Source organism: Geotrypetes seraphini, chromosome 2, assembly GCF_902459505.1.
Source record: "Geotrypetes seraphini chromosome 2, aGeoSer1.1, whole genome shotgun sequence".
Lineage (NCBI taxonomy): Eukaryota > Metazoa > Chordata > Amphibia > Gymnophiona > Dermophiidae > Geotrypetes > Geotrypetes seraphini.
Window position 1 is genome coordinate 63,450,123 of NC_047085.1, and position 27,271 is coordinate 63,477,393.

General features: G+C 50.1%; 1 protein-coding gene across 3 annotated transcripts in view; it reads left to right on the plus strand.

Annotated features, from left to right (window-relative positions):
• AZIN1 (antizyme inhibitor 1) overlaps positions 1–27,271 on the plus strand; it is a 238,577-nt gene that overhangs the window by 24,051 nt on the left and 187,255 nt on the right. For all 3 annotated transcript variants that reach the window (XM_033933779.1, XM_033933780.1, XM_033933781.1), the window contains exon 3: positions 13,196–13,394. In XM_033933779.1, coding sequence (XP_033789670.1) covers positions 13,293–13,394 — 102 coding nt within the window. In that variant the 5' untranslated portion in view covers positions 13,196–13,292. The remainder of the gene's footprint in view (positions 1–13,195; positions 13,395–27,271) is intronic.

Sequence of the window (27,271 nt, forward strand, 5' to 3'; positions counted from 1 at the left end):
CTTGATGAAGCCTCCATTTGAACCCTTGGCTACTGCCACTTTCAAATTTCTCACTTGGAAGGTGCTTTTCCTTATTGCTCTCACCTCTGCCAGGAGGGTCAGTGAGCTCCATGCATTAGTTTCTGACCCACCTTTCACAGTCTTTCATCATGACAAGGTGGTTCTGCGTACACATCCAAAGTTTCTTCCTAAGGTTGTCTCTGAGTTCCATCTCAACCAATCTATTGTACTGCCTGTTTTTTTTCCCAAACCTCACTCCCATTCCGGAGAACAGGCTCTTCATACTTTGGACTGTAAGCGGGCTTTAGCTTACTATTTAGACCGTACTAAGCCCCACAGATCATCTCCCCAACTTTTTCTGTCCTTTGATCCGAATAAATTGGGACGTCCTGTTTCTAAGCGTACGCTATCTAATTGGCTTGCTGCGTGCATTTCATTCTGCTATACTCAGTCCGGACTGACACTGGAAGGTTCTGTCACGGCCCATAGAGTTAGAGCTATGGCAGCATCTGTGGCTTTCCTCCGCTCCACGCCTATTGAGGAAATCTGCAAAGCTGCTACGTGGTCCTCAGTCCATACTTTTACATCTCATTATTGTCTGGATGCTTTCTCCAGACGGGATGGACATTTCGGCCAATCTGTTTTGCAAAATTTGTTTTCCTAATGGCCAACCTTCCCTCCATCCCTCTTTTTGTTAGCTTGGAGGTCACCCATCAGTCAAGAATATGCTGCCTGCTTGTCCTGGGATAAAGCACAGTTACTTACCGTAACAGGTGTTATCCAGGGACAGCAGGCAGATATTCTTGCGTCCCTCCCACCTCCCCGGGTTGGCTTCTTAGCTGGCTTATCTTAACTGAGGGACCGCGCGCCGGGGTCGGGCGGGAAGGCACTCGCGCATGCGCGGTGCGGTCTCTAGAACTTTCCAAGTTCTTAGAGTGCAATCACTCTAAAAGTGTCCGTACCGGGGCTCCGTCGGTGCCGTCACCCATCAGTCAAGAATATCTGCCTGCTGTCCCTGGATAACACCTGTTACAGTAAGTAACTGTGCTTTTAGGTCAGTTAAGGAAGCCTCTGCCTTTTTGGCAAATTTTCAACCCATTTCTATGAATGTAGTCATCTCCAAAATCATGTTTAGTACCCTGTATCTGATAGCTCTTAACATATTAGGAGACAGCACATAGACCCTGTTTGGTTCATTCAGTCTGTCCAACAAGATACTCATAAGGTATGCGATACTATATGCAAACTTGATTTGTCTTTGCCATTTTTAGAGCACAAATCATAGAAGTCTTCCCAGCACTAGCTTTGCTTTTCATTTACTAGTATTGCCATTTAATCACAGCTAATCTTGTTCAGTTCCATGTAGGATTCCTTCGGTTATCCATTTGGCCTTTATCTGCCATCATGTTTCTATGGGCTAGATTCACTTAGGACACCGATCGTGTCCCGACCACTTTGCGATCACTTTGCAACCCCGACCTGATTCACTAACCTTCCTCCCGCACCCGATCTGATCCATGCATTCAAATGAGGGGGAACAGCATACAAATGTAGGCAAGCAGCAATTCACTAAAAAAAAAAAAGAGGAATATCAATTGGGCTGGCCGATCCCAAAACAAGCGACTGCTGAGGACCAGTCGTACATGTCCCTGCCGATTCTCTTGCTCCATGCTGCCCTGAAATCCCAGCCAACTGTCACCAGCCCCGCTCTCTGCCCTGCTCCATATAGCTCTCTGCTCTATGCCGCGATTCTCCTGCTCTGCTGAAAAAAGCTCTCTGCTCCTCCTTGCTGCCCTTCCCTGCAGTGTGAGCACTGCCTCGGTGGAACCTCCAGCCAAGGCAGGTGGTCCGGTTTCAGAAGCGGATTCATCTTTGCCGGCTTCTTTCCAGACCAAGTTAGAGTAGCAATTTTTATCCCAGGACAAGCAGGCAGCACATTCTTGACATGTGGGTGACGTCATCCACGGAACCCCGACGCAGACAGCTTTTCAAGCAAACTTGATTGAAGATTTCAAGTTTGCTGGTGCTGTACCACGCATATGTGTGCCTTCCCGCTCCACTAGAGGGCGCATCCCCTCCTCGTGGTCTTCAGTTCAGATAGCTAGCAAAGAAGCCAACCCGGGGAGGTGGGAGGGTTGCGAGAATATCTGCCTGCTGTTCCTGGATAACATCTGTTACGGTAAGTAACTGTGCTTTATCCCAGGACAAGCAGGCAGCATATTCTCTACATGTGGGTGACCTCCAAGCTAACCAAAAAAGGGACGGAGGGAAGTTGGCAATTTAGGAAAACAGATTACGCAAAACCGACTGGCCAAACCGGCTGTCGCTCCTGCACAAAGTATCCAGACAGTAGTGTGAGATGAAAGTATGAACCGAAGACCAAGTGGCAGCCTTGCAGATCTCCTCAATCGGCGTGGCCCTGAGGAAAGCGACAGAAGCCACCATCACTCGGACTTTATGTCCCGTGACCCGACCTTGCAGCGAGAGACCAGTCTGAGCGTAGCAGAAGGAAATACACGCAGCCAACCACTTGGAAACAGGACGTCCCATCCGATTAGGATCAAAAGACAAGAAAAGTTGAGGAACTTTCTGATGAGACTGGGTTTGTTGGAGATAGAAAGCCAACGTCCGCTTACAATCAAGAGTGTGAAGCGCCACCTCGCCAGGGTGAGAATGTGGCTTAGGGAAGAACACCGGAAGGACAATGGATTGATTAAGGTGAAAATCTGACACCACCTTAGGCAAGAACTTGGGATGAGTGCGCAGAACCACCTTGTCATGATGAAAAACAGTAAAAGGTGGGTCCGCAACCAAAGCCTGCAGCTCACTAACCCTGCGAGCAGACGTGAGGACAAGCAGGAAGATCACCTTCCAAGTAAGGAACTTCAGATGAGCTTTATCCAAGGGCTCAAAGGGGGGTTTCATCAATTGAGCAAGAACCACATTGAGATCCCAAACCACAGGGGGAGGCTTGAGAGGAGGATGAACGTTCAAGAGACCCCGCATGAAACGAGAAACCAAGAGGTGGACATAGAGTGACTTCTCATCAAGCTGCCGATGGAAGGTGGCAATCGCACTAAGATGTACACGAACAGAATTGGTCTTGAGGCCAGACCTAGACAAATGAAGCAAATAATCCAAAACCGATGATAAAGAAGCAGATGAAATTTCCATCTGATGCGAAGCACACCACGTGGCGAATCTAGTCCACTTCTATGCATAACACTGCCTGGTGGAAGCTTTCCTAGTAGCTTCCAGAACATCACTCACCGACTGGGACAACTCAAGGGAAGGAGTCAGGTGGAAAGATGCAGAGACTGCAGATTGGGATGCAACAGCGAACCCCGACTCTGAGACAGCAGAGAAGGAAACACAGGCAGAGGATCCCTGATACTGAGTTGAAGAAGCAGGGAAAACCACGGCTGTCGGGGCCGCCAAGACGCGATCGGAATCATGGTGGCGTGGGTCAACTTGAGATGGACAAGCGTCCTCAGAATCAGCGGAAAGGGAGGAAATGCATACAGGAACCTGCCCTTCCAATCCAAGAGGAACGCATTGGCCTCGAGACGATCCGGGGAGAACAGCCTGGAGCAGAAAAGAGGCAACTTGTGTTTGAGGGGCGAGGCGAAGAGATCTATCTGCGGAGTCCCCCACCGAAGAAACACCTGACGCAGAGTCTGGGAATGGAGAGACCATTCGTGCGGCTGCAGGAGGCGACTTAACTTGTCCACCAGGCAGTTGTGTTCGCCCTTGATGTAGACCGCATGAAGAAAGATGTGGCGGAATGCCCAATTCCAAAGGTGAAGAGCCTCCTTGCAGAGAGACAGGGAACCTGTACCCCCCCTTCTTGTTGACGTAATACATTGCCACCTGGTTGTCCTTGCGAATCAGGACCACCTGATCCCGAAGCAAATGGCGGAAGGCCACCATGGCATTGTAAATGGCCCGAAGCTCCAACAAGTTGATGTGGCAACGACGATCCGCACTCGAACAAAGGCCCTGCGTACGCAGCCTGTCGAGATGTGCCCCCCAAGCATACGCCGAGGAGTCCGTCGTCAGGATCTTGTGATGCGGAGGAGCGAGAAAGAGCAACCCTCTGGAAAGATTAGAAGAGTTGGTCCACCAACGGAGCGATCGTGTTAAGGAAGGAGTCACCGCAATGAGATGAGAAGCGGGATCCCGATCCTGTTGCCACTGAGAGGCCAGAGTCCACTGAGGGACCCTCAGATGCAGCCTCACGAACGGCGTGACATGCACAGTGGAGGCCATGTGTCCCAAGAGGACCATCATCTGCTTGGCCGAGACCGAAGTCCGCAGGGAAACCTGCGAGTGTGGCCTGCCGAGAGGGAGGCAGGAACGACCAGAGGCAAACCGTATCCAGCATGGCCCCGATGAACTGTAGAGACTGAGAGGGACACAACTGGGACTTTTGGAAGTTTACCTCGAACCCCAGACTCTGAAGGAATATAATAGTCCGGCGGGTCTCTGAAATAACCCCCTCCCTCGACGGGGCTTTGATCAGCCAGTTGTCGAGGTACGGGAAGACCTGGAGTCCCTGGGACCACAGGGCTGCAGCCACCACCATGAGACACTTTGTGAAGACTCGTGGGGACGAAGCTAGCCCGAACGGGAGGACCCTGTATTGAAGATGCAGGTCCCCCACCTGAAAGCGAAGGAACCGGCGACAAGCTGGATGCACTGGAACATGAGTGTAAGCTTCCTTCAGATCAAGGGAACACAACCAGTCCCCCTCTTCCAGCAAGGGATACAGAACGGGAAGCGAGAGCATCCGGAACTTCTCCCGAACAAGAAATTTGTTCAGCTTCCTGAGGTCCAGGATAGGCCGGAGGTCCCCGGTCTTTTTGGGGATCAGGAAGTACCGGGAGTAAAACCCCCATCCCCGCTGACAAGGGGGAACCTCCTTCACCGCTCGAAGGCGAAGGAGAGCCTGAGCCTCCAGAAGGAGCAAGGGAAGCTGCGCACGATTCGAAAGAGACCCGCAGGGAGGACTGTCTGGCGGTAACTCCCAGAAGTTCAGTGAATACCCCTCTCTGATAATGGTGAGGACCCAAGCATCCGAAGTTATGCGGGTCCAACTCGGGTAGAAGGCCCCGAGACGGCCCCCGATAGGAAGAGGGGCGTCCAGCGTGGAGGGGGCCAGCCCTCATCCGCTCAGCCTGTCAAAAAGATGGCGCGGCTTTAGACATAGCAGGCATCTGAGGCTTGGGAGGGGCCCGCTGCTGCTGCTGGCGGCAAGGGGGCGGGCGAGAAAAGGCAGGTGTAGACTTCTGCGGGTACCGCCGGGGCAGGAGCCGATAAACCTTAGGAGGAGTGGGCTTCGGCTTGGGCCGCACCAAAGAAGCGAAGGAGCGCTCGTGCTCCGAGAGGCGCTTGGTGGCCGCCTCGATCGAATCGTGGAAAAGTTCATTCCCCAAACAGGGAAGATTGGCCAGACAATCTTGGAGGTTAGGGTCCATGTCCACAATGTGGAGCCACGCCAAACGGCGCATGGCTACCGCAAAGGCGGAGACCCGGGAGGACAGTTCAAAAGCATCGTAAGCCACGTGGAACAGGTGCATACGAAGCTGCAAAAGGGAGTCCACCAGGCACCCAAAATCCGCCTGACGGGAGATGGGCAAGTCACCCTGAAAGGCGGGCAAGGACTTGATCAGGACCTTAAGGTACGAGGTAAAGGTGAAGTTATAGTTCAAGACCCAATTGGCCATCATAGAATTTTGGTAGAGACGCCTGCCAAATTTGTCCATCGTCCTCCCCTCCCGGCCAGGCGGGACCACTGCAGAGACCCTGGAGGGGTGAGACTTCTTCAGGGAAGACTCCACAAGCAAGGACTGGTGGGAAAGTTGCGCCTTCTCAAACCTCGGGCAAAGGACGGTCCTGTACTTCGACTCCATTTTGGATGGAATGGCCGGGACCGCATAGAACCGCAAGGCACAAGCGGAATAGAAATCACTAATGTAGAATAGGGGGTTTCCAAATTCCGGATGAAAGTCTGACGCAGCACCGGATTCAAAGGACTCCCGAGGAGGACAAGGCTGGTCCAACTCCTCCAAGAACTCCTTTGTGTATTTGGAGTCAAACTGGAGGTCAAGGTGGAGCGCTCTCCCCATGTCCTGCACGAACCTCGTGAAAGAGGACGGACGACTATCCGACCGACCCTCACGGGGGGTGGTCGAACGAGACCGAGGCGCCGCTGAGAAGGAAGGAGAAGCCTCCCTAGAGTAATGAGCTTCATCAGTGTCCCCCTGCCCCGAGCCCGAGGACGCTCCACTAAGGGAACGCGGCGGGGTCGAGGATCGCTGGGGCCTCGAGGACACCCGAGGCGAGGACCCCGGGGTCCGAGGATCCGAGGCCCCCTTGCGCCGAAGAGAGATGCCTCGGGTAAAAAAAGGGGATCTATTCGAAACCGGTGCCTTCCGGAGCGGCGACTTGAACAACCGAGGTTTGGACAAGGACAACTCTGAGGCCTGGGGACCGGCCCTGCCTCGGAGGGGAGTCCCGAGGTTGCTTCGCCAAGTGGCGAGACGGGGTCGAGGCACGCTCCTACCGGCGCTCAACTTCGGGCGGCCCGAAGGCGAGGAATGCCTCGAGGTCCGAGGCAAGGAATCTGAGGAGGAAAGACGCCTCGAACGGCGCACCCTGCCCCGAGGGGCCTCGACACGACGCTAAGGCTGGTCCATCGCTCTTGAGGTCGAGGCCGGAGTCAAGTGGGCCAAAGCAGAGGAAAGCTCCGAGGATATTAAGGCCCGAAGCATATCCTGGAACCCCGGCGCTGAAACCACAGCGGGCAAGTCAGGCGCAGCAGTGCATTCCACCGAGGGCGACCTCGAGGATGAGTATCCCTTGAGGCAGAAGCACGCTTGGAAGGCTTAGACTTTTTCGATGAGGCCGGAGGAAGAGCACTCCCACCATGGACGGCCGGAGACTCCGAGGTTGGCTTCCTCACCAGTGCAGACCCTGAAGAAAGAAGAAGGTACTTACCCGACACCGACGCTCGCGAGGTCGAAACGGAGCTCGCCGAGGCCTGTTTAGTCAGGGCCGAGGTCTTTGAGACTGACATTGAGGCCGAGACTGGGGCCGAAACCAGGGCCTGCTCCACAGCAAACAACTCAGCCATGCGGGCCCGTCGACAACGCAGGGCGCGTTTCTGGAAAGTGGCACACCGGGGGCAAGAATTGGTAGGATGGTCCGCCCCTAGACACAAAATGCACCAACGATGCGGGTTGGTAATAGAAGCCGACCGCACTGGGTGCACTTTTTAAACCCGGTAAGGGGCCGGAACATAGAGGAAACGGCCGCGGCCGATCGAGCCACATGGCCACAGCAAACCGGGAGCCCCCGGATGCCGAACTACTATTGGTAAAAGCAACAATACAACAAAAACAAAGAAGAAAAACCGCACAGCGACTCCCGAGAAAAAAACCAAAGAAGCCGCGGTGCAAGAAAGGCACTGAACACGGAGAGAAAAAACGACAGGGCTTTCTAGCTCCGCGGGAAGCTAAGAACTGAAGACCAGGAGGAGGGGATGCGCCCTCTAGTGGAGCGGGAAGGCACACACATGCATGGTGCAGCACCAGCAAACTTGAAATCTTCAATCAAGTTTGCTTGAAAAGCTGTCCACGTCGGGGCTCCATGGATGACGTCACCCACATGTAGAGAATATCTGCCTGCTGTCCCTGGATAACACCTGTTCGGTAAGTAACTGTGCTTTATATAACTTCATAATTTATCACTTGCTTCATGCACAACTCTTTTTCCACTGAAAAAAGTGACTAATTTGTTAACTATTTTCAGAACAACACAGTGCAGAAATTTGGAATGCCTAGAATTCAGCCCTGAAGCAGCGGTTTCAGATATTCCCGCAAAACACTGGCCGCGTTGGCGTCAGTATAGAGGCGATCTTGAGACCAAACACTGTGTTAAAGCTAAGTAACAAATTGTCACTTTTTTCAGAGGAAATAGTTATGCATGAAGCAAGTGATAAATTATGAAGTTATATAAACGAAACTATGAAGCTATATAAATGAAATAGAAAATATATAAAGTTAGAAATATAAAAGGTAAAAATAAAAAAAAAATATATATATATACTTTTTAAGAAGTTGAAAAAAGTTGAGCTTCAATAATTGAATTTAAGTTAACAGGTTTTTATGGCCGATGATTGGAGCAAGGAGCGTGGCAACTACGCCGATTTATTCAGTCTGTGACTGTGCGTAAGCTCCATAACTGAGGCCTTTTCCCGTAGAATAAGAAGTCATAGAGTGAATGCACTTTTCTAGATAAGTGGGCGTTATATTTTTTCTAGTATAGTATATGATTATATTCACCACTTGGGTTAGCCTATTTAGGTTGTAAAATAAACCCACCAGGATGTTTGAAAAAAACACCCAATTGGGCAGGAAAATTGAATCGAAAAATTGAATTCAGCCCAATTGGGCTGAATCGAATCAAATTTTTTTTTCCTGAATCGGGCAGCACTAGTCCTCGGAGCCTTTAGCCTCAGCAACTGGTCCAGTTTCAGACTCTGATCCACAATTGCAGGCTACTATCCAGACCATTTAAGAGCGGGAATTTGTTCAGTTACTGACCAAATATAGTCCTGCCTAGACTCTGCTTCCTGCAGTCCAGCATGATCACTCAGCAATCTCACAAGAGGTCGAGTCCTTGCCTGTGCCTCGAGCTGAATCTACACACTCTATGCAAGAAGTTCAGTCTTTGCGAGTGTCTCGTCTGGAATCCTCACATTCCATAGAAGGAGCCGAGTTTTTGGGAGTGCTTCGAGATACCTCGATCTAAACCACTGAGTCTATGGGACTTGATTTACAGCTTCCAGCCTTATATCCTCACATAAGGCATTGCCGGTTTTGAGGCATAGAGCGAAGTCTCCTCGACCTCGCATGAGACCTGCTTCCAGGCAGCACTCATCGAGGCGCAGGTCCTCTTCAAGAGAGCAGCCTTCCTCGTCCAGGCCTTCCAGCTCTTCGAGGCCTCAAACTCCTCGATCCAGGATACCAATAGCAGAACCTAAGGGCTCCGCTTTTCCCAGTGCCTTGTCTCAGTCTGCTTATTTGCTAGGATATCAATACTCCAGAGCGGCCTCACCTTCATTTTCCACTCGGCGCCTCGAGGTCATCCTCTTGCAGATCAATTGTCCTTTTCCTCCTTCCTCCATCAAAGGGCTGAGGACCTGGATCTTAAATTGGACTCTGGTTCTAAGGAGTATTTAGAGGAAATGAGTTTACCTCGATCTCCTGTGGAGTCTCTTAAACTTCCTCTTAACAGACTTCTTTCTCAAACTTTCAAACGAAACCTGGAGACTCCTTAGGCCATTCCTGCTGTTCCAGCCAAGTTGGAATTGAGGTATAGAACTGTACATTGCAAGGGCTTTGAGAACTCTCAACTATCTCATCAGTCCCTTGTGGAATCTTCCTTAAAGAGGAGTCATCCTTCCAGGGTCTATGCTACCGTACCTCCTGGCAGAGAAGGCAGGACCTTGGACAAGTTTGGCCATCATCTCTATCAAAATTCGATGATGGCTTCCAGGGGTTTGAACTATAATTTCATCTTTACTACTTAATTTAAGTATTTTATTGATATACTCTTTGGTTTTACTAAAACCTTGCTCAGCACAGACTTTTGGAGTTCCAGCAAGTCATTGCTACCTGAGCACAACTCAGGTTGCACCTTCTTCAGTCATCTTATGATGCCTTTGAACTTTCCTCGAGGGTCACTGCTTTCTCAGTAGCGATGCACCGCCTTGCCTGGCTTCGCACCATTGATATGGATCCCAATGTTTAGGATCGTCTGGCCAATATTCCTTGTGAAGGCAATGACCTCTTTGATGAATCTATAGAGGCCGCCACCAAGAAGTTGTCTGAGCATGAGAAATCTTTTGTTTCCATAGTGAGACCAAAATCTAAGCCAGCTCCTTCCAAGCCTTCTCGACCTCTTCCATCCTATCAGAGGCGATATCCTTTGAGGGCAGCTCCTTACACTCGAGCACCTCCCAAGAAACCGCAACAACAGCTGAAGCAACAGAAACCTCAGCCTTCTGCTGCATCAAAGGCTTTTCTCAGAGCATAACCTCCATCGTTCTGCCTCTGTCCTCTCCTCTTCCCATAGGATGTCATCTCCATCATTTTTACCATCGAAGGGAGACCATTACATCCGACCTCCTGGGACTGTCAATAATCAGGGAAAAATACTCTCTTCATTTCACTCAGATTCCATCAGAGCTTCCTCCAAGAGAGTATCCTTCCAATCCATCCCAGAACGCCCTTCTTCTTCAAGAAGCTCAAGCTCTTCTTTGTCTCCGTGCCATTGAGGAAGTTCCCTTGGAACAGTAGAGCAGGGGGTTTACTCCCGTTATTTCCTAGTTCCGAAGAAGACGGGCGATCTGCGGCCCATACTGGATCTCAGGACTCTCAACAAATTTTTGGTCATACAAAAATTTTGCATGTTGTCCCTGGCATCCCTTTATCCCCTTCTAGATCAGAACGATTGGTTATGTTCTCTAGATCTCAAGGAAGCTTACATTCACATCCCCATTCATCCTGCCTCCCATCAGTACCTCAGATTTCGAGTGGGGAGTCTGCATTTTCAGCACAAAGTGCTACCCTTCAGCCTGGCATCATCTCCAAGAGTGTTCAACAAGTGCCTAGTGGTAGTTGCAGCAGCTCTGCGGAATCATGGTCTTCAGGTGTTCCCCTTCCTTGGCGACTGGCTCATCAAAGATTCAACATCTCAGAGGGTTATTGTAGCGACTCAACAGACTATGTGGTTCCTACAAAGCTTGGGATTCGAACTCAACTTTCCCAAATCCCACCTTCAGCCCTCTTAGAACCTACAGTTCTCCCTTCTACTTCAGCTCAGCAGCAGGGAGCCATACCTTCTACCAGTTTTTCCATCTCTACTTACACAAAGTCAAGGATCTCTTCTTCATCCCAACCTGCAGTCTCTACACCTGACAGCTTGGTACCTCTCAACATAACTCCTCTTCAGTTTTCTCAACCTGTTTGGGACATTTTAGAGGCTTCCAGAAAGCCTGCCACTGGACAATGCTACCGCCAAAAATGGACTAGATTTTCTACGTGGTGCATCTCTCATAACAAGGATCCTCAAGATACTTCTTTGTCTTGGATTATCTTCTGCACTTACCTACCTCTGGCCTCAAGTCTACATCCATTCGAGTCCATCTTAGTGCAATTGCTGCTTTCCATCAACCTATCGAAGGGAAACCCCTCTCTGCTCATCCTGTGGTTTCCAGATTTATGAAAGGACTTTTCATTGTCAAACCTCTCAAATTGCCTCCAGTGGTTTGGGATCTCAATGTTGTTCTTGCTCAATTGATGAAGTCTCCTTTTGAACCAATGGATACGGCTCATCTGAAATATCTCACTTGGAAAGTGGTGTTTCTCATTGCCCTCACATCTGCTTGAAGAGTCAGTGAGCTGTAAGCTTTAGTTGCTGATCCACCTTTCACAGTTTTCCATCATGACAAGGTAGTCCTCCGTACTCATCCTAAATTCTTACCTAAAATGATTTCAGAATTTCATCTCAACCAATCCATTGTACTTCCAGTATTTTTTCCAAGGCCTCGTTCTCATCCTGGAGAATCAGCTCTTCATACCCTGGACTATAAGCATGCTTTGGCTTTCTACTTAGAATGCACCAAATCACACAGATCTGCTCCTCAACTTTTTATCTCCTTCGATTCAAACAAGTTGGGACACCCAATTTCTAAACGAACCATCTCCAACTGGATGGCTGCTTGTGTCTCTTTCTGCTATGCTCAGGCTGGACTGCATCTACAGTCGAGTCACTGCCTACAAAGTCAGAGCCATGGCGGCTTCAGTGGCTTTCCTCAGATCCACTCCTGCCACCTAGTCCTCGGTTCCTACTTTCATCTCTCATTATTGTCTGGATGTTTTCTCCAGACAGGATGGCCTTTTCAGCCGGCAGTGTTACAAAATTTATTCTCCTGAATTGCCAGCAGTCCCACCATCCCACTCTGGTTATCTTGGAGGTCGCCCACATGTGAGAATAGGCTGCCTGCTTGTCCTGGGATAAAGCACGGTTACTTACCATAACAGGTGTTATCCAGGGACAGCAGGCAGCTATTCTCACCATCCACCCACCTCTCCTGGTTGCCTTCTCTGCTAGCTATCTGAACTGAGGAGACGTGCCCTGTGCTGGGCAGGAAGGCACTCGGCAGACTCAAAACTTCTGAGTTTCTTCAAGCAAGTCTGCTTGCGAGGCTGTCCGCATCTGGGCTCGGTGGATGACCTCACCCACGGTCGCAAAAAAAAAAAAAAAGCAGCCTCGATAGCTGTCCTCCACTCTGCTTCCATCGTAGAAATCTGCAGAGCTGTGACTTAGATGCCACTACATACTTTTACTAATCACTACATACTTTTACTAATCACTCTTGATATGATGCTCTTCTGGGGCAGTTTGTACTTAAAATGATTTATATGGCAAATTTTCTACCACCTTCCCCCCACCCCCAGCAGTCTTCCTCATGCTAAACAGGTCAGTCCTCAGTTTTGGGTGTTCCTGCATCTCCCTTGCTTATTAATAGAGAAAGCATAGTCACTTCCATAAGTGGTTCTTCATAGAATCAGGGGATTACAGCACACTTTGCCTATATACCTTCCCTTTCCTTTTCCTTTCTAAACCTGCTAAAATAGGAATTAAGATGAAAGGAGAGGAGTAGTTAGCAAAGGAGCAACTCACACTTGCTCAGGAGCTTTTAAACGAGATCACTGAGCTAGAGGAGAGCACAGTACATGGATCTGTCCAAAGAATTTTGCCAGCAAATGTTGTTGCATTCTTTCGCTGTCTAAGAGCTCCCATTATAGATAGGCAATTATGCTATTTGGAAGGAATATATTGCAAGTGTGTGATGTCAATTGGTTTTTAAGAGCGGGTTGTGTTTGTATATTTGTGAACTCCTTGGGAATAGGGTTAAAATGGACTAATGGGCTTTTATAAGATTCATATATTAGATATCAATATATTTGAATATTGGTGCTTTGAGTAAGAAGCTTAGATTTAAATGTTTCTGTGACATTTGGTTTGGTTTTTTCTAGTGTTAGCTATTTTACATATGTATCTGAATTTTCCCTGTTTTAACCAGATGCTTTGATTACATTATTCCTTTTATTCTGCTTGGCAGTTTGTTGCATATTTTAAGGACCCAGACATAAGGCTCGTTGACCATTCACTTGGTGTTTCTTGGTTTATGATTGTTGGCTTTGCGGAATACGGCTGAGATGAAAGGATTTATTGAAGACACAAACTACTCCATTGGACTCCTGGATGAAGCAGCAATTCCAAAAGATGTTATTGATAACTATATTTATAAACATACTCTTGTAAGTATCATATTTCACATTCATGACTTCAGATTGAGCATTTTGTTCCATGATTAGTGGTTTAGATGCCTAATTACTAAAAGCTGCAATAAAATTGAATCTTACTGCATCACAACTTGCAATGTGAATCACTAGCCTGCAGTACCTCAGTACTTTAGGTTAGGGACTTGTAAACTTAATTTGAATGTTTGAGCTGCAGCAGTGCAGATGAATCCCAAGCCAGACCCTTAAAGTGTATGAATCCTATACCAGCCATTAGAGAATGACAAGGAGATAAATAAGAACATAAGAATTGCCACTACTGGGTCAGACCAGTGGTCCATCATGCCCAGCAGTCCGCTCACGCAGCGGCCCTCTGGTCAAAGACCAGCGCCCTAACTGAGACTAGCCCTATCAGCGTATGTCCTTGTTCAGCAGGAACTTGTCTAACTTTGTCTTGAATCCCTGGAGGGTGTCTTCCCCTATGACAGACTGGAAGAGCGTTCCAGTTTTCTACCACTCTCTGGGTGAAGAAGAACTTCCTTACGTTTGTACGGAATCTATCTCCTTTCAACTTTAGAGAGTGCCCTCTTGGTCTCCCTGCCGTACAGTGAAAGATTAGAGAAACTGGGCCTTTTCTCCCTCGAACAGAGGAGATTGAGAGGGGACATGATCAAAACATTCAAGGTACTGAAGGGAATAGACTTAGTAGATAAGGACAGGTTGTTCACCCTCTCCAAGGTAGGGAGAATGAGAGGGCACTCTCTAAAATTGAAAGGAGATATATTCTGTACGAATGTAAGGAAGTTGTTCTTCACTCAGAGAGTGGTAGAAAACTGGAATGCTCTTCCGGAGTCTGTCGTAGGGGAAAACACCCTCCAGGGATTCAAGACAAAGTTAGACAAGTTCCTGCTGAATCAGAACGTATGCAGGTAGGGCTAGTCTCAGGGTGGTGCGAGAAGTTTGGGCAGGTCTCACGAGATTCTAAACCACGAGACCTGTCCAAACTTCTCGCACCATGCTTCTCAAGCTTAACAGGGAGTGGAATGGCAGCAACAGGAATGTAGTAAATGTGCTTTATCCCAGGACAAGCAGGCAGGTATTCTCACATATGGGCGACGTCATCGACGGAGCCCGGATGACGCCTCACAAGCAGACTTGCTTGAAGAAACTCGAAGTTTCGAGTCGCCCGCACCGCTCATGTGCAAGAGCCTTCCCGCCCAGTGCAGGGCACGTCTCCTCAGTCTCAGTTTTCCGCAGAGCCGAGAAGTCCGTCTTTGACTCTCTGCGTTTAACTTCGTTCCTTTGTGCCTTCTCTGAACCGCGGTTTGTATTTTATTTCTTTCATTTTCAGTTTAAAAAAAAAAATAAAAATTTTTCCTATTATCCCAGGACAAGCAGGCATGATATTCTCACATGTGGGTGACGTCATTTACGGAGCCCCGATGCGGAAGCATTTTCAAGCAAACTTGATTGAAGATTTAAGTTTGCTCTGCTGCTCCACGCATGCTTGCCTTCCTGCTCCACGAGGGGGCGCATCCCCTCGTGGTCTCCAGTTCAAAATTTTCCGCTGAGCCTAGAAGTCGTGTTTTTCCAGGCTCTGCCCCAACTGCCTTCTAGCACCGCGATTTTTTCTTATTTTTCTCGATTAAGTCGCTCTGCGCGAATTTTTTCTTGTTTCAACTCGTTCCTGCTTCGTTTTTGACCGACCCGGAGGCTTCCGGATCCCCGTGGCCGCGTGGCTACTCGAGCCGCGGCCAGTTTCGATTCTATGTCCCGGCCTTTGACCTGCTTTAAAAAGTGCACCCGGTGCGAGCGGCTTCTTTCCATCAGAGACCCGCATCGCCGATGCATCCTCTGCCTGGGGGCCGCTCATCCAACCGACTCCTGCCCCCAGTGTGCTACTTTCCAGAACCGGGCCCTCTGCCGAAGAAAAGCCCGCATAGCGGATCTCTTCACCGCCGACCAACCCTCTACCTCGGCCTTGAGGTCGGCCCCGGCCTTGACCTCGGCCCCGAATACCTCGGCATCGCCTCGAGACTCAAATCCGAAGTCCTCGGGACAACAGAAAGCCTTGGCTCCGGGTAAGTCCCCTCTTCCCTCTTCAGGTCCCGTAACAGCGAAGAAGCCAGCCTCGGGGACACTGGCGACGCATGGCGGAAGTCCCATGCTTACAGCCCCGGCGAAGCCCTCCAAGCCTTCGGGCCGTGCCTCCACCACACGGGAATACTCTGATACGAGGTCGCCCCCGGTGGAGCGCACCGAGGCAGTGGACATGCCCTCGATGCTGTCCGTGCCCGTTTTCCAGGACCTACTCCGAGTGATGATCTCATCGAAGCTGTCCACTGCAATGGCCCATCTACAACCGGCCTCGACCTCGACCCCGCATGTGCCAGACCAGCCTGAGCCTCGCGTCGAGCCACCTCGGGGAAAAGTGCGCAAGCTTCGCCGCATCCCATCCTCCTCGGACTCCTCGCCGAGACACCCGAGGCGCTCTCCCTCCACAGACCGCCGCGGGGCAAAAAGTCGTGCTAAAACGACAGAAACCTCGAACCGCCGTACCTCCAAGAAGGCCCGGGATTCCCCCACTCTACGAGGCCGTTCACCTACACCTCGTACGGGACCGCTGAGGGTGGCGGAGCTATCGCTCTCCAACCCGCGCATCCTCCGAACTCCCCCTCGGACCGGAGCTCCGATCCGAGGTTTCAGGCTTTCACCGAGGGAGTCCGGGTCGAGATCACCGATTCGACATCGATCGGTACCCCGAACCCCGGCATCGTCTCCGAGGGGCTCCTCGAGACGTCGGAGATCCACGACCCCGGAACACTTTCACAGTGCTTCCACGGTCTCGGAGCGTGGTTCGGAGCAGGAGCCTCGATACTCGAGGGAAGCCTCCCCATCCTTCTCCACCCGACGGAGGTCTCGTTCACCGACCCCGCACGGGGCATCGGGAACATCCCGCCCATCCTTCTCTCGCTTTGTCCAGGACATGGGCCACGCTTTGGACTTGGACCTCCAGTCCGACTCCAGATACTCTAAGGAGTACCTAGCGGAGCTGGATATGCCATCACTGCCTAGAGAGTCCCTTCGCTTACCGCCTAACCCGGTACTCCAACAGGCTTTCTTCAGGAACCTGGAGACCCCCTATAGGGTCACAGCGTACCCTCCAAAATGGAGGCTAAGTACCGTACAGTACCCTTCCCAGGATTTGAACAACCGCAGCTCTCCCACCAATCGCTGTTAGTAGAATCCTCCTTGAAAAAGGCTCACCCCTCCAGGGTCTCGGCGGCGGTCCCCCCAGGCTGAGAAGGCCGAACCCTAGACAAGTTCGGCAGGAGACTATATCAAAATGCGATGATGGCCTCTAGGGTGCAAAGCTACACTTTCACCTTCACATCCTACCTTAAACACCTCATTGGACTACTGAGAGCCTTTGAGACTGACTTACCGGCCTCCTGCCAAGGAGCGTTTAGCCTGCTTTCAGAGTCCCTCTCCAACCTACGCCTCCATCTATTCCACGCGGCCTACGATGGCTTCGAACTCTCCTCCAGAGAGGCAGCCTTTGCTATCGCCATGCGCCGCCTAGCTTGGCTGCGCCTGGTCGACATGGACCCCCAACTTACAGGACCGGTTGGCTAACCTCCCCTGCGTGAGTAAAGAACTGTTCGATGACACTATCGAGGCGACTACAAAACGCCTCTCCGAACACGAACGCTCGTTTGCCTCCCTCGTGCGGCAAAAGCCTAAACTGCCCGCGTCCAGGCCATTCAGGGCCCCTCCGCGCCGCTACCCACAAAAATCCACTCCTGCCTTCTCGCGGCCTCCGCCCAGGCGTCCGCAACTCACCATCGGGCTCTGCCCAAGTCCCAACCGCCTGCGACTACCAAACCATCCCCGTCCTTTTGACGGGATACGTGGAAGGGGGCGGGCCCCCTCCGCCATAGTCCCAGGCCTCCTTCCCATCGGGGGTCGCCTCAAAGTCTTTTACCCTCGCTGGGAACAAGTCACGTCGGACGCATGGGTCCTTGGCGCGATCTCATCAAGATACTCTCTCAACTTTCGGGCCATTCCTCCAGACAACCCCCCAAGGAATTGCCCTCCCAACCGGACACAGCTACCCCTACTCCTCTCCGAAGCTCGAGATCTGCTTCACCTGAGAGCAGTGGAGGAGGTTCCCCCCGGCCAACGGGGGAAGGGCTTCTACTCCCGTTACTTCCTGGTACCGAAAAAAATGGGAGACCTTTACCCAATACTAGACTTGAGACGCCTCAACAAATTTCTGGTACGGGAAAAATTTCGGATGCTTTCCCTACCGACCTTCTACCCCCTGATCGACGAGGGCGACTGGCTCTGCTCCCTCGATCTGAAGGAGGCGTACACACATGTTCCAGTGCACCCCGCTCACCACAAGTTCTTGCGTTTTCAGTTGGGAGACCTGCACCTGCAATACCGAGTCCTCCCCTTCGGCCTAGCATCGTCACCTCGGGTCTTCACCAAGTGCCTCGTGGTGGTCGCAGCTACCTTACGCTCCCAAGGTCTTCAGGTATTCCCCTACCTGGACGACTGGCTGATCAAAGCCCCGTCCAGGGAAGGGGTTATCTCAGTGACCCAACAGACTATTATCTACCTACAGAGTCTGGGGTTTGAGATAAATTTCCCAAAATCCCAACTACGCCCCTCGCAGTCCCTACAATTCATCGGGGCCACGCTTGACACGGTTCGCCTCTGTTCCTTCCTCCCCCCTCCGCGTCTAGAGGCGTTAGTAAGTCTGAGCCGAAGGATCTCACTGCTGACCTCGGTACCAGCTCGACAGATGATGACTCTCCTGGGCCACATGGCCTCCACCGTCCATGTCACACCCTTCGCCCGTCTCCATCTGAGAATCCCTCAATGGACCCTGGCCTCTCAATGGCGTCAAGACCGGGACCCGATCGATCGTCCCGTGACAGTGACTCCTTCCTTGCAACGATCGCTCCGCTGATGGGCCGACTCTTCAAATCTTTCCAAAGGTTTGCTCTTCCTTGCCCCTCCTCACAGCAAGGTACTCACCACGGACTCGTCGGAGTACGCTTGGGGAGCCCACCTGGACGGCCTCCGCACTCAGGGGATGTGGTCAGCAGAAGACCGCCGCTGTCACATCAACGTGCTAGAGCTCCGGGCCATCTATCTCGCAGCTGTAGCTTTTCAACATCTGCTTCACGACCGGGTGGTCCTCATCCGAACTGACAACCAGGTAGCAATGTACTACGTAAACAAACAAGGAGGGGCAGGGTCTTGGTCCCTCTGTCGGGAAGCCATGCACCTCTGGAAATGGGCAATCTCCAACAACACCTTCCTTCGAGCGGTGTACATACAAGGAGAACAAAACTGGAGGACAGACTCAGCCGCCTCCTCCAGCCACACGAGTGGTCGCTGCACTCTCAGACCCTACGACAGGTGTTCGAAAAGTGGGGGACGCCTCAAATAGATCTGTTCGCATCCCCCCACAATCACAAACTGCCCCTCTTCTGCTCCCGGATACACTCCCCGGACCGACTTGAGGCCGACGCCTTCCTCCTCGACTGGGAGGGAAGGTTTCTGTACGCGTTTCCGCCGTTTCCTCTGATCCTGCGGACGCTGGTTCACCTGAAAATGGTGAAAGCCACCCTGATCCTGATTGCCCCTCGCTGGCCACGCCAGCCTTGGTTTTCCCTTCTACTTCAACTCAGTGTCAGAGATCCACTGCCTCTGCCTCGGTTTCCCTCTCTACTATCACAGAGTCAGGGTTCGCTGTTACATCCCAATCTTCAATCTCTTCATCTGAATGCTTGGTTTCTTTCCCCCTGACTTCTCTCCCTGTCTCAATCAGTCAAGGAGATATTGGAGGCCTCTAGAAAGACCTCGACGAGAACCTGCTATTCCCAAAAGTGGAACAGATTCTCAGCCTGGTGCTCCTCTCACAGCCAGGACCCGGTGTCTGTCCCTGTCCCTCTGGTCCTTGACTATTTACTTCAATTATCTCACTCCGGCCTAAAGACCAACTCCATTCGAGTACATCTCAGTGCGATTGCGGCCTTTCATCAGCCCTTGGAAGGAAAAGCCCTCTCGCTCCACCCCTTAGTCTCTCGCTTCATGAAGGGCCTTCTGAATGTCCACCCTCCTCTCAAACCCCCTCCGGTGGTTTGGGACCTTAACGTGGTTCTGGCTCAACTAATGAAACCTCCATTTGAGCCCCTAGACAAATGCCATTCTAAATTCCTCACGTGGAAGGTGATTTTCCTGCTTGCACTCACTTCCGCCCGGCGAGTTAGTGAGCTACAGGCTCTGGTAGCGGACCCACCCTTCACTGTTTTCCACCATGACAAGGTGGTACTCCGCACACATCCAAAGTTCTTGCCTAAAGTAGTGTCTGATTTCCACCTCAATCAGTCCATCGTCTTGCCCGTGTTTTTTCCCAAGCCCCACTCTCACCCCGGAGAGGTGGCGCTTCACACTCTTGACTGCAAGAGAGCGTTGGCCTTTTACCTCCAACGCACTCAACCACACCGGAAAGTCCCACAATTGTTTTTGTCCTTCGACCCAAACCGGTTAGGCCACCCAGTTTCCAAGCGCACCTTGTCCAACTGGTTGGCTGATTGCATCACCTTTTGCTACGCTCAGACTGGTCTCGCGCTGCATTGTCAAGTAACGGGACACAAGGTCCGAGCGATGGCAACCTCCATAGCGTTCCTCAGGTCCACACCTATTGAGGAAATCTGCAAGGCTGCCACGTGGTCTTCGGTTCATACTTTCACCTCCCACTACTGTCTGGACTCACTGTCCAGAAGCGATGGCCGGTTCGGCCAATCGGTATTACGAAATCTATTTGCTTAAATTGCCAACTTTCCTCCATCCCTTTTCAGTTAGCTTGGAGGTCACCCACATGTGAGAATATCATGCCTGCTTGTCCTGGGATAAAGCACAGTTACTTACCGTAACAGGTGTTATCCAGGGACAGCAGGCATATATTCTCACAACCCGCCCACCTCCCCGAGGTTGGCTTCTTTGCTAGTTAAGTGAACTGGAGACCACGAGGGGATGCGCCCCCTAGTGGAGCAGGAAGGCACGCATGCGTGGAGCAGCAGAGCAAACTTAAATCTTCAATCAAGTTTGCTTGAAAATGCTTCCGCATCGGGGCTCCGTAGATGACGTCACCCACATGTGAGAATATATGCCTGCTGTCCCTGGATAACACCTGTTACGGTAAGTAACTGTGCTTTCCGTCTGTTTCTCGGGACAGGCCGCTCGGCCGCAGCCCGAGGGCTTCGATCTTGTGGTGGCTATTTTTCCTTCTATGTCCTGGCCTGCCACGGGCTTTATGAAGTGTAGCAAGTGTCAGCGCACGATCTCTCTTACGGACCCACACCGTTGCTGCCTTAAGGAAGACAAAGACAAAGAATTGATTGAGGACATAGAGAACATCACTTTACGTGGTGACACAGTACTGCTAGGCGACTTCAACATGCCAGATGCTGACTGGAACACCCTCTCAGCAACTACGAGCGGTAGCAAAAGAATAGTAACCTCCATTAAGGGTGCACAACTAAAACAAATGGTATTAGAGCCCACCAGAGAAAAAGCAATACTGGACCTGGTACTCACAAATGGAGACAGTGTCTCGGAAGTATCAGTGGGAGACACGCTGGCCTCCAGTGACCACAACATGGTATGGCTCAACCTCAGAAAAGGCTTCTCTAAATCAAACACAGCAACGAGGGTCCTCAACTTTAGGGAGGCAGATTTCGACCACATGAGAGACTTTGTCCATCAAGAGCTGCAAAACCATGCAGAAACTGACAATCCGGAAACTATGTGGTCAAATCTAAAATCCATCCTGAACGAAGCATCTAGCCGCTACGTAAAAACAGTAAGCAAACGCCGGAGAAACAAAAAACCACAATGGTTCAACAAGGAAATTTCGGACCTCATTAAAATAAAAAAAGAAGCATTTATCAACTACAAACATCTTGGGAAAAGGGAGGCAAAAGAAGACTATCTGGCCAGATCTAAGGCTGTCAAAAAGGCAGTCAGGGAAGCCAAACTTCAAACAGAGGAAGATCTAGCACGAAGCATTAAAAAAGGGGACAAATCCTTCTTTAGGTACATTAGCGACAGGAAGAGAAACAAAAATGGAATAGAACGCCTTAGGCAATCAGATGGAAACTACGCAGAATCTGATACTACCAAGGCAGAACTGCTAAACGAATACTTCTGCTCAGTATTCACCTGTGAAGCACCGGGAAATGGTCCACAACTACAAATAAGAGACAGCCAAAATGATCTGTTTCGCGATTACGAGTTTACACCTAGTAGCGTCTACCACGAACTTTCAAGACTCAAAGTTGACAAAGCCATGGGGCCAGACAATCTACACCCCAGGGTACTCAGAGAGCTGAGTGAAGTTCTGGCTGAACCACTATCCGTACTCTTCAATCTTTCCATGCGCACGGGAAAAGTACCCCTAGACTGGAAAACAGCTAACGTAATTCCACTCCACAAAAAGGGATGCAGAACAGAGACAGGAAATTACAGACCGGTGAGTCTTACATCCATAGTGTGCAAACTCATGGAAACACTGATCAAACAGGAACTTGACAAAATTCTAGACGAAGAAAGTTTACGTGATCCACATCAACACGGATTTACCAGGGGAAGGTCCTGCCAATCTAATCTGATTGACTTCTTTGATTGGGTGACCAATCATCTGGATGCCGGTGAGTCCCTTGACGTGATATATTTGGACTTCAGCAAAGCTTTTGATAGCGTCCCACACCGCAGGCTGTTGAACAAACTAAAATCAATGGGATTAGGGGATACATTCACTACATGGGTAAAGGATTGGCTAGATGGTAGGCTTCAAAGGGTGATGGTAAACGGTACCCCCTCCAAAATGTCAGCAGTGATGAGTGGAGTACCTCAGGGCTCCGTCTTAGGGCCGATTCTATTCAATTTATTCATAGGAGATTTGACCCAAGGACTTAGAGGAAAAGTATCACTGTTTGCCGACGATGCCAAACTATGTAACATAGTTGGCAAAAGCAGTGTGCCTGACTTTATGACGCAGGACCTAAGACAGCTCGAGCAGTGGTCATCAACTTGGCAGCTAGGCTTCAATGCTAAAAAATGTAAAATAATGCATCTAGGCAAAAAAAATCCACACAGAACTTACACACTAAATGGTGAAACCTTGTCCAGGACCACGATGGAACGTGATTTAGGAGTGATCATTAGCGACGATATGAAGGCTGCCAATCAGGTAGAGAAGGCTTCATCCAAGGCAAGACAAATGATGGGCTGTATCCGTAGGGGTTTTGTCAGCAGAAAACCTGAAGTAATAATGCCACTGTACAGATCCATGGTGAGACCTCATCTCGAGTATTGTGTTCAATTCTGGAGACCACACTACCGAAAAGATGTGTTGAGAATTGAGTCGGTTCAGCGAATGGCAACCAGGATGGTTTTGGGGCTCAGGGATCTCACGTATGAAGAAAGGTTAAAAAAACTGCGGATGTACTCATTGGAGGAGCGAAGACAGAGAGGAGACATGATTGAAACCTTTAAGTATATTACTGGGCGTATAGTGGTGAAAGATGATATCTTCAGTCTTACGGGGCCCTCGGTAACCAGAGGACACTCGCTGAAAATCAGGGGAGGGAAATTTCAGGGTGATGCTAGGAAGTACTTCTTCACCGAAAGGGTGGTCGATCATTGGAACGAGCTGCCTCAGCGGGTGATTGAGGCCAGCAGCGTGTTAGATTTCAAGAGGAAATGGGATATTCATGTGGGATCTCTAAGAGAGTAAGAATCAGGGAGTGGGTCATTGGTATGGGCAGACTCGATGGGCTATAGCCCTTTTCTGCCGTCAATTTCTATGTTTCTATGTTTCTATCATCCTAGGTTGTTTTTGCCTTGCCAAACGTTTCAGCCTCGTGCTTTCAATCGTTGTTGTATTTTGGTGGACAAGCTCTTCGAGATGGAATCTTCTACTGATCCCTCGACTTCAAAGGCATCCTCGGCCTCGATTCCTACCGAGGTTCCTCCTGCTTCTACTGCTTCCACCTTGAACCTCATCAGATCTTCGTCGTTTCCAGCGGCTCTTTCTTCGACGACATCTGCTGTATCTTGTCCTGTTTCTTCAGGTCAGATAGCTCAGCAGTCGGTTCCACCGGTAGTGATTAAAGAGCCAAAGACTCCCAGGTCGAAGCACACTCGCACTACCTCGAAGGAACCTCCAGCCAAGGCAGGTGGTCCGGTTTCAGACGCGGATTCATCCTTGCCGGCTTCTTTCCAGACCATGTTAGAGAAGCAGTTTATTCAGTTCCTTACAAATATAGGACCAAAACTGCTTCCTCTTATCCAGCCTGGGCATTCAGCAGACTCCTGTGATGTCAAGCCGCTTCCTTTGCCTCAGTCTGAGCTTACATACTCTTTGCAGGGAGCAGAGTCTGTGTGAGTGTCTGGTCTGGTATCCACGCACGTGAAGCAAGGAGCAGATTCTTTGCGAGTGCCTCGGCAGGAATCCTCACACTCTATACAAGGAGCAGAGTTTTTGGGAGTGCATCGAGGTTCTTCCATCAAGCCTCGATGTAGAGCTTCGATCTACAGCCTCCAGTCCTATCCATTCTTTGATGGCATCGGCTGCTTCCGTCTCCGAGGCGAAGTCTCCTCGATCCTCGAGATCTGATTCCAAGCACAGTTCTCACTGACGATTGAGGCCTTCATCGAGGCATCCTTCCAGGCATAATTCTTCTAAAGAACGACCTTATTCAACTAAGCCTCGTTCTACCCCAACTTCGACTAGACCACCGACTCCTCATTCAAGGTCTCCAATGCCGTATCTCGAGGATGTCCCAGTTTTGATTGCCACGTCCAAGTCACCATGTTCTTTTGATGCCTTTTTTCCTGCCGAGGCTTCATCTTCGACTCAAACTGCCTCGAAATCCTCGAGTCCTTCTCGAGGCAAAGCATTGGCAAATCAGCTATCTTTCTCATCTCCTTCGTCAGATGGCTGTGGACTTGGATCTTCAATTAGACACTGGCTCTAAATACTCTAAGGAGTATCTCGAAGTCATGCATCTCCCTCAACCTCTGGCAGAGTCACTTAAGCTTCCTCTTCATAAGCTTTTGAATCAGACTATTGGTCAATGCCTGGTAACACCTTATACCATACCAGCTGTTCCAGGAAAGTTGGACTCTAGGTATAAAACTGCATCGCAAAGGGTTTGACAACTCACAGTTATCTCATCAATCTCTGCTTGTCGAGTCCTCCTTGAAGAGGTCACATCCTTCCAAGGTTTATGCCACCATTCCTCCTGGCAGGGAAGGAAAACTATGGACAAGTTGGGATGTTGCATCTGTCAGAATGCTATGATGTCCTCTAAAGTCCTCAATTATAATTTCCATTTTATTACTTATTTTGAGTTCTCATTTCTCTACTACCAAAGTTCTTGAATTATTTGGAAACTCAAATGCATTTTGAATCTCAAGAAGTCCTTGCTTCTTTATCTTAACTATGTTTGCATCTCCTTGAGTCATCTTATGATGCCTTCGAGTTGTCTGCTCGATCAGCTGCTTGCTCTGTAGCTATGCGTCGTCTTGCCTGGCTTAGGACCATTGACATGGAACCTAATCTTCAAGACCGCTTAGCTAATATTCCTTGTGAGGGCAATGATCTCTTTGATAAATCTATCGAGGCAGCCACCAAGAAATTGTCTGACCATGAAAAATCCTTTGCGTCTATTGTCAGACCCAAGCCAAAGCCAGCTCCTGCTAAACCTACATGCCCTGCTCTTATCTATCAACGGCGTTTTGCTCCAAAGCCGGCTCCTTATACTCGCCCTCTTAAGAAACAGCAGCCTCAGAAGCAACAAAAACCTCAGCCTTCTGCTGCACCTAAGGATTATCATCCTTTTTGACTATTTAAAACAGCATACCTCCACCGTTCTGACTCTGCCTTCTTTTTCCCTATAGGAGGTCACCTCCATCTTTTTTATCATCGATGGACGACAATTACGTCCGAACTCTGGGTACTTACCATCATCAGGGAAGGATACTCTCTTTATTTCACTCAGGTTTCTCCAGACCGTCCTCCAAGAGAGTATCTTTCCAATCCTTCCCAGACCGCCCTTCTTCAGGAAGCTCAAGCTCTGTTTCGTCTCCATGCCATCGAACCAGTTCCCTTGGAGCAGCAGAACAGGGGGTTTTACTCCTGTTACTTCCTTGATCCGAAGAAGACGGGCGATCTGCGACCCATTCTGGATCTCAGGGCTCTCAACAAATTTCTAGTCAAAGAAAAGTTTCGGATGTTGTCCCTGGCATCCCTTTATCCCCGTCCCTGGCATCCCTTTATCCTGTTCTCTGGATCTCAAGGAGGCCTACACTCATAACCCCATTCATTCAGCTTCCCGTCAGTACCTCAGATTTTGGGTGGGGAATCTGCATTATCAATACAGAGTATACCATTCGGCCTGGCCTCGTCTCCCAGAGTGTTCACCAAGTGCCTGGTAGTGGTAGCGGCAGCTCTAAGGAATCATGGTCTTCAGGTGTTTTCCTACCTCGACGACTGGCTCATCAAAGATTCTATGTCTCAAGGGGTTATTGTAGCGACTCAACGGACTACCTGGTTCCTACAAAGTTTGGGATTCGAGATCAATTTTCCCAAATCTCAGCTTCAACCCTCACAGACTCTACAATTCATTGGAGCTGTTCTGGACACTGTCCAACTCAGAGCATTCTTTCCACAGCAACGTCTGGAAGCTCTACTTCAACTCTGTCATACAATGAATTCTCGATCTTCCATCTCAGCGAGACACATGATGGTACTCCTAGGTCACATGGCCTTCACAGTCACGTGACTTCTTTTGCCAGACTTCACCTCAGAATTTCTCAGTGGATCCTGGCATCTCAATGGGCACAGGTTTGCGACTCACTTTCTCGACATATCACAGTCTTCTTTGAAGCAGTCTCTCCGTTGGTGGATGCTCTCTTCCAATTTTTCCAGAAGCTTGCTTTTTCAGACGCCCCCTCCTCAGAAGGTCCTCACGACAGACTCTTCGACCTACGCTTGGGGCGCTCATCTCGATGGTCTCCGTACTCAAGGCCTCTGGACCAGTACAGTTTGTCAGTGTCATATCAATCTGTTGGAACTCAGAGCGATCCTCAAAGCTCTCCATGCTTTTCAACATCTGCTTCATGACCTACTCCTGCTGGAACATTGGTCAGAGACTTGGCAACTAAGTTTCAATGCCAAAAAATGCAAGGTTATGCACCTTGGTGGGAAAAATCCATGCAGGACCTACACCCTGAATGGTGAGATCCTAGCAAGGACAGTGGCAGAACGCGACTTGGGGGTGATCATTAACGAAGACATGAAGTCTGCCAATCAAGTGGAGAAAGCTTCATCCAGGGCCAGACAAATCATGGGCTGTATCCGTAGAAGTTTCGTCAGCCATAAGCCCGAGGTGATAATGCCGCTGTACAGATCCATGGTAAGACCCCATCTAGAATACTGTGTACAATTCTGGAGACATTACCAAAAGGATGTGCTGAGAGTTGAGTCAGTTCAGCGTATGGCCACCAGGATGGTCGCAGGACTCAAGGACCTTCCGTATGAGGAACGGCTGGTCAAGTTACAGCTATACTTACTTGAGGAACGCAGAGAGAGAGGAGACATGTTTGAGACGTTCAAATATGTCACGGGCCGTATCAAAGAACATAAGAACATAAGCAGTGCCTCCGCCGGGTCAGACCGCAGGTCCATCCTGCCCAGCAGTCCGCTCCCGCGGCGGCCCAAACAGGTCATGACCTGTCTAAATCACCAGAAGGGGCCCCCATGCCACCTTGGTTTCCTATTGAGTCCTATCTTCCCATCAAAGTCCTAG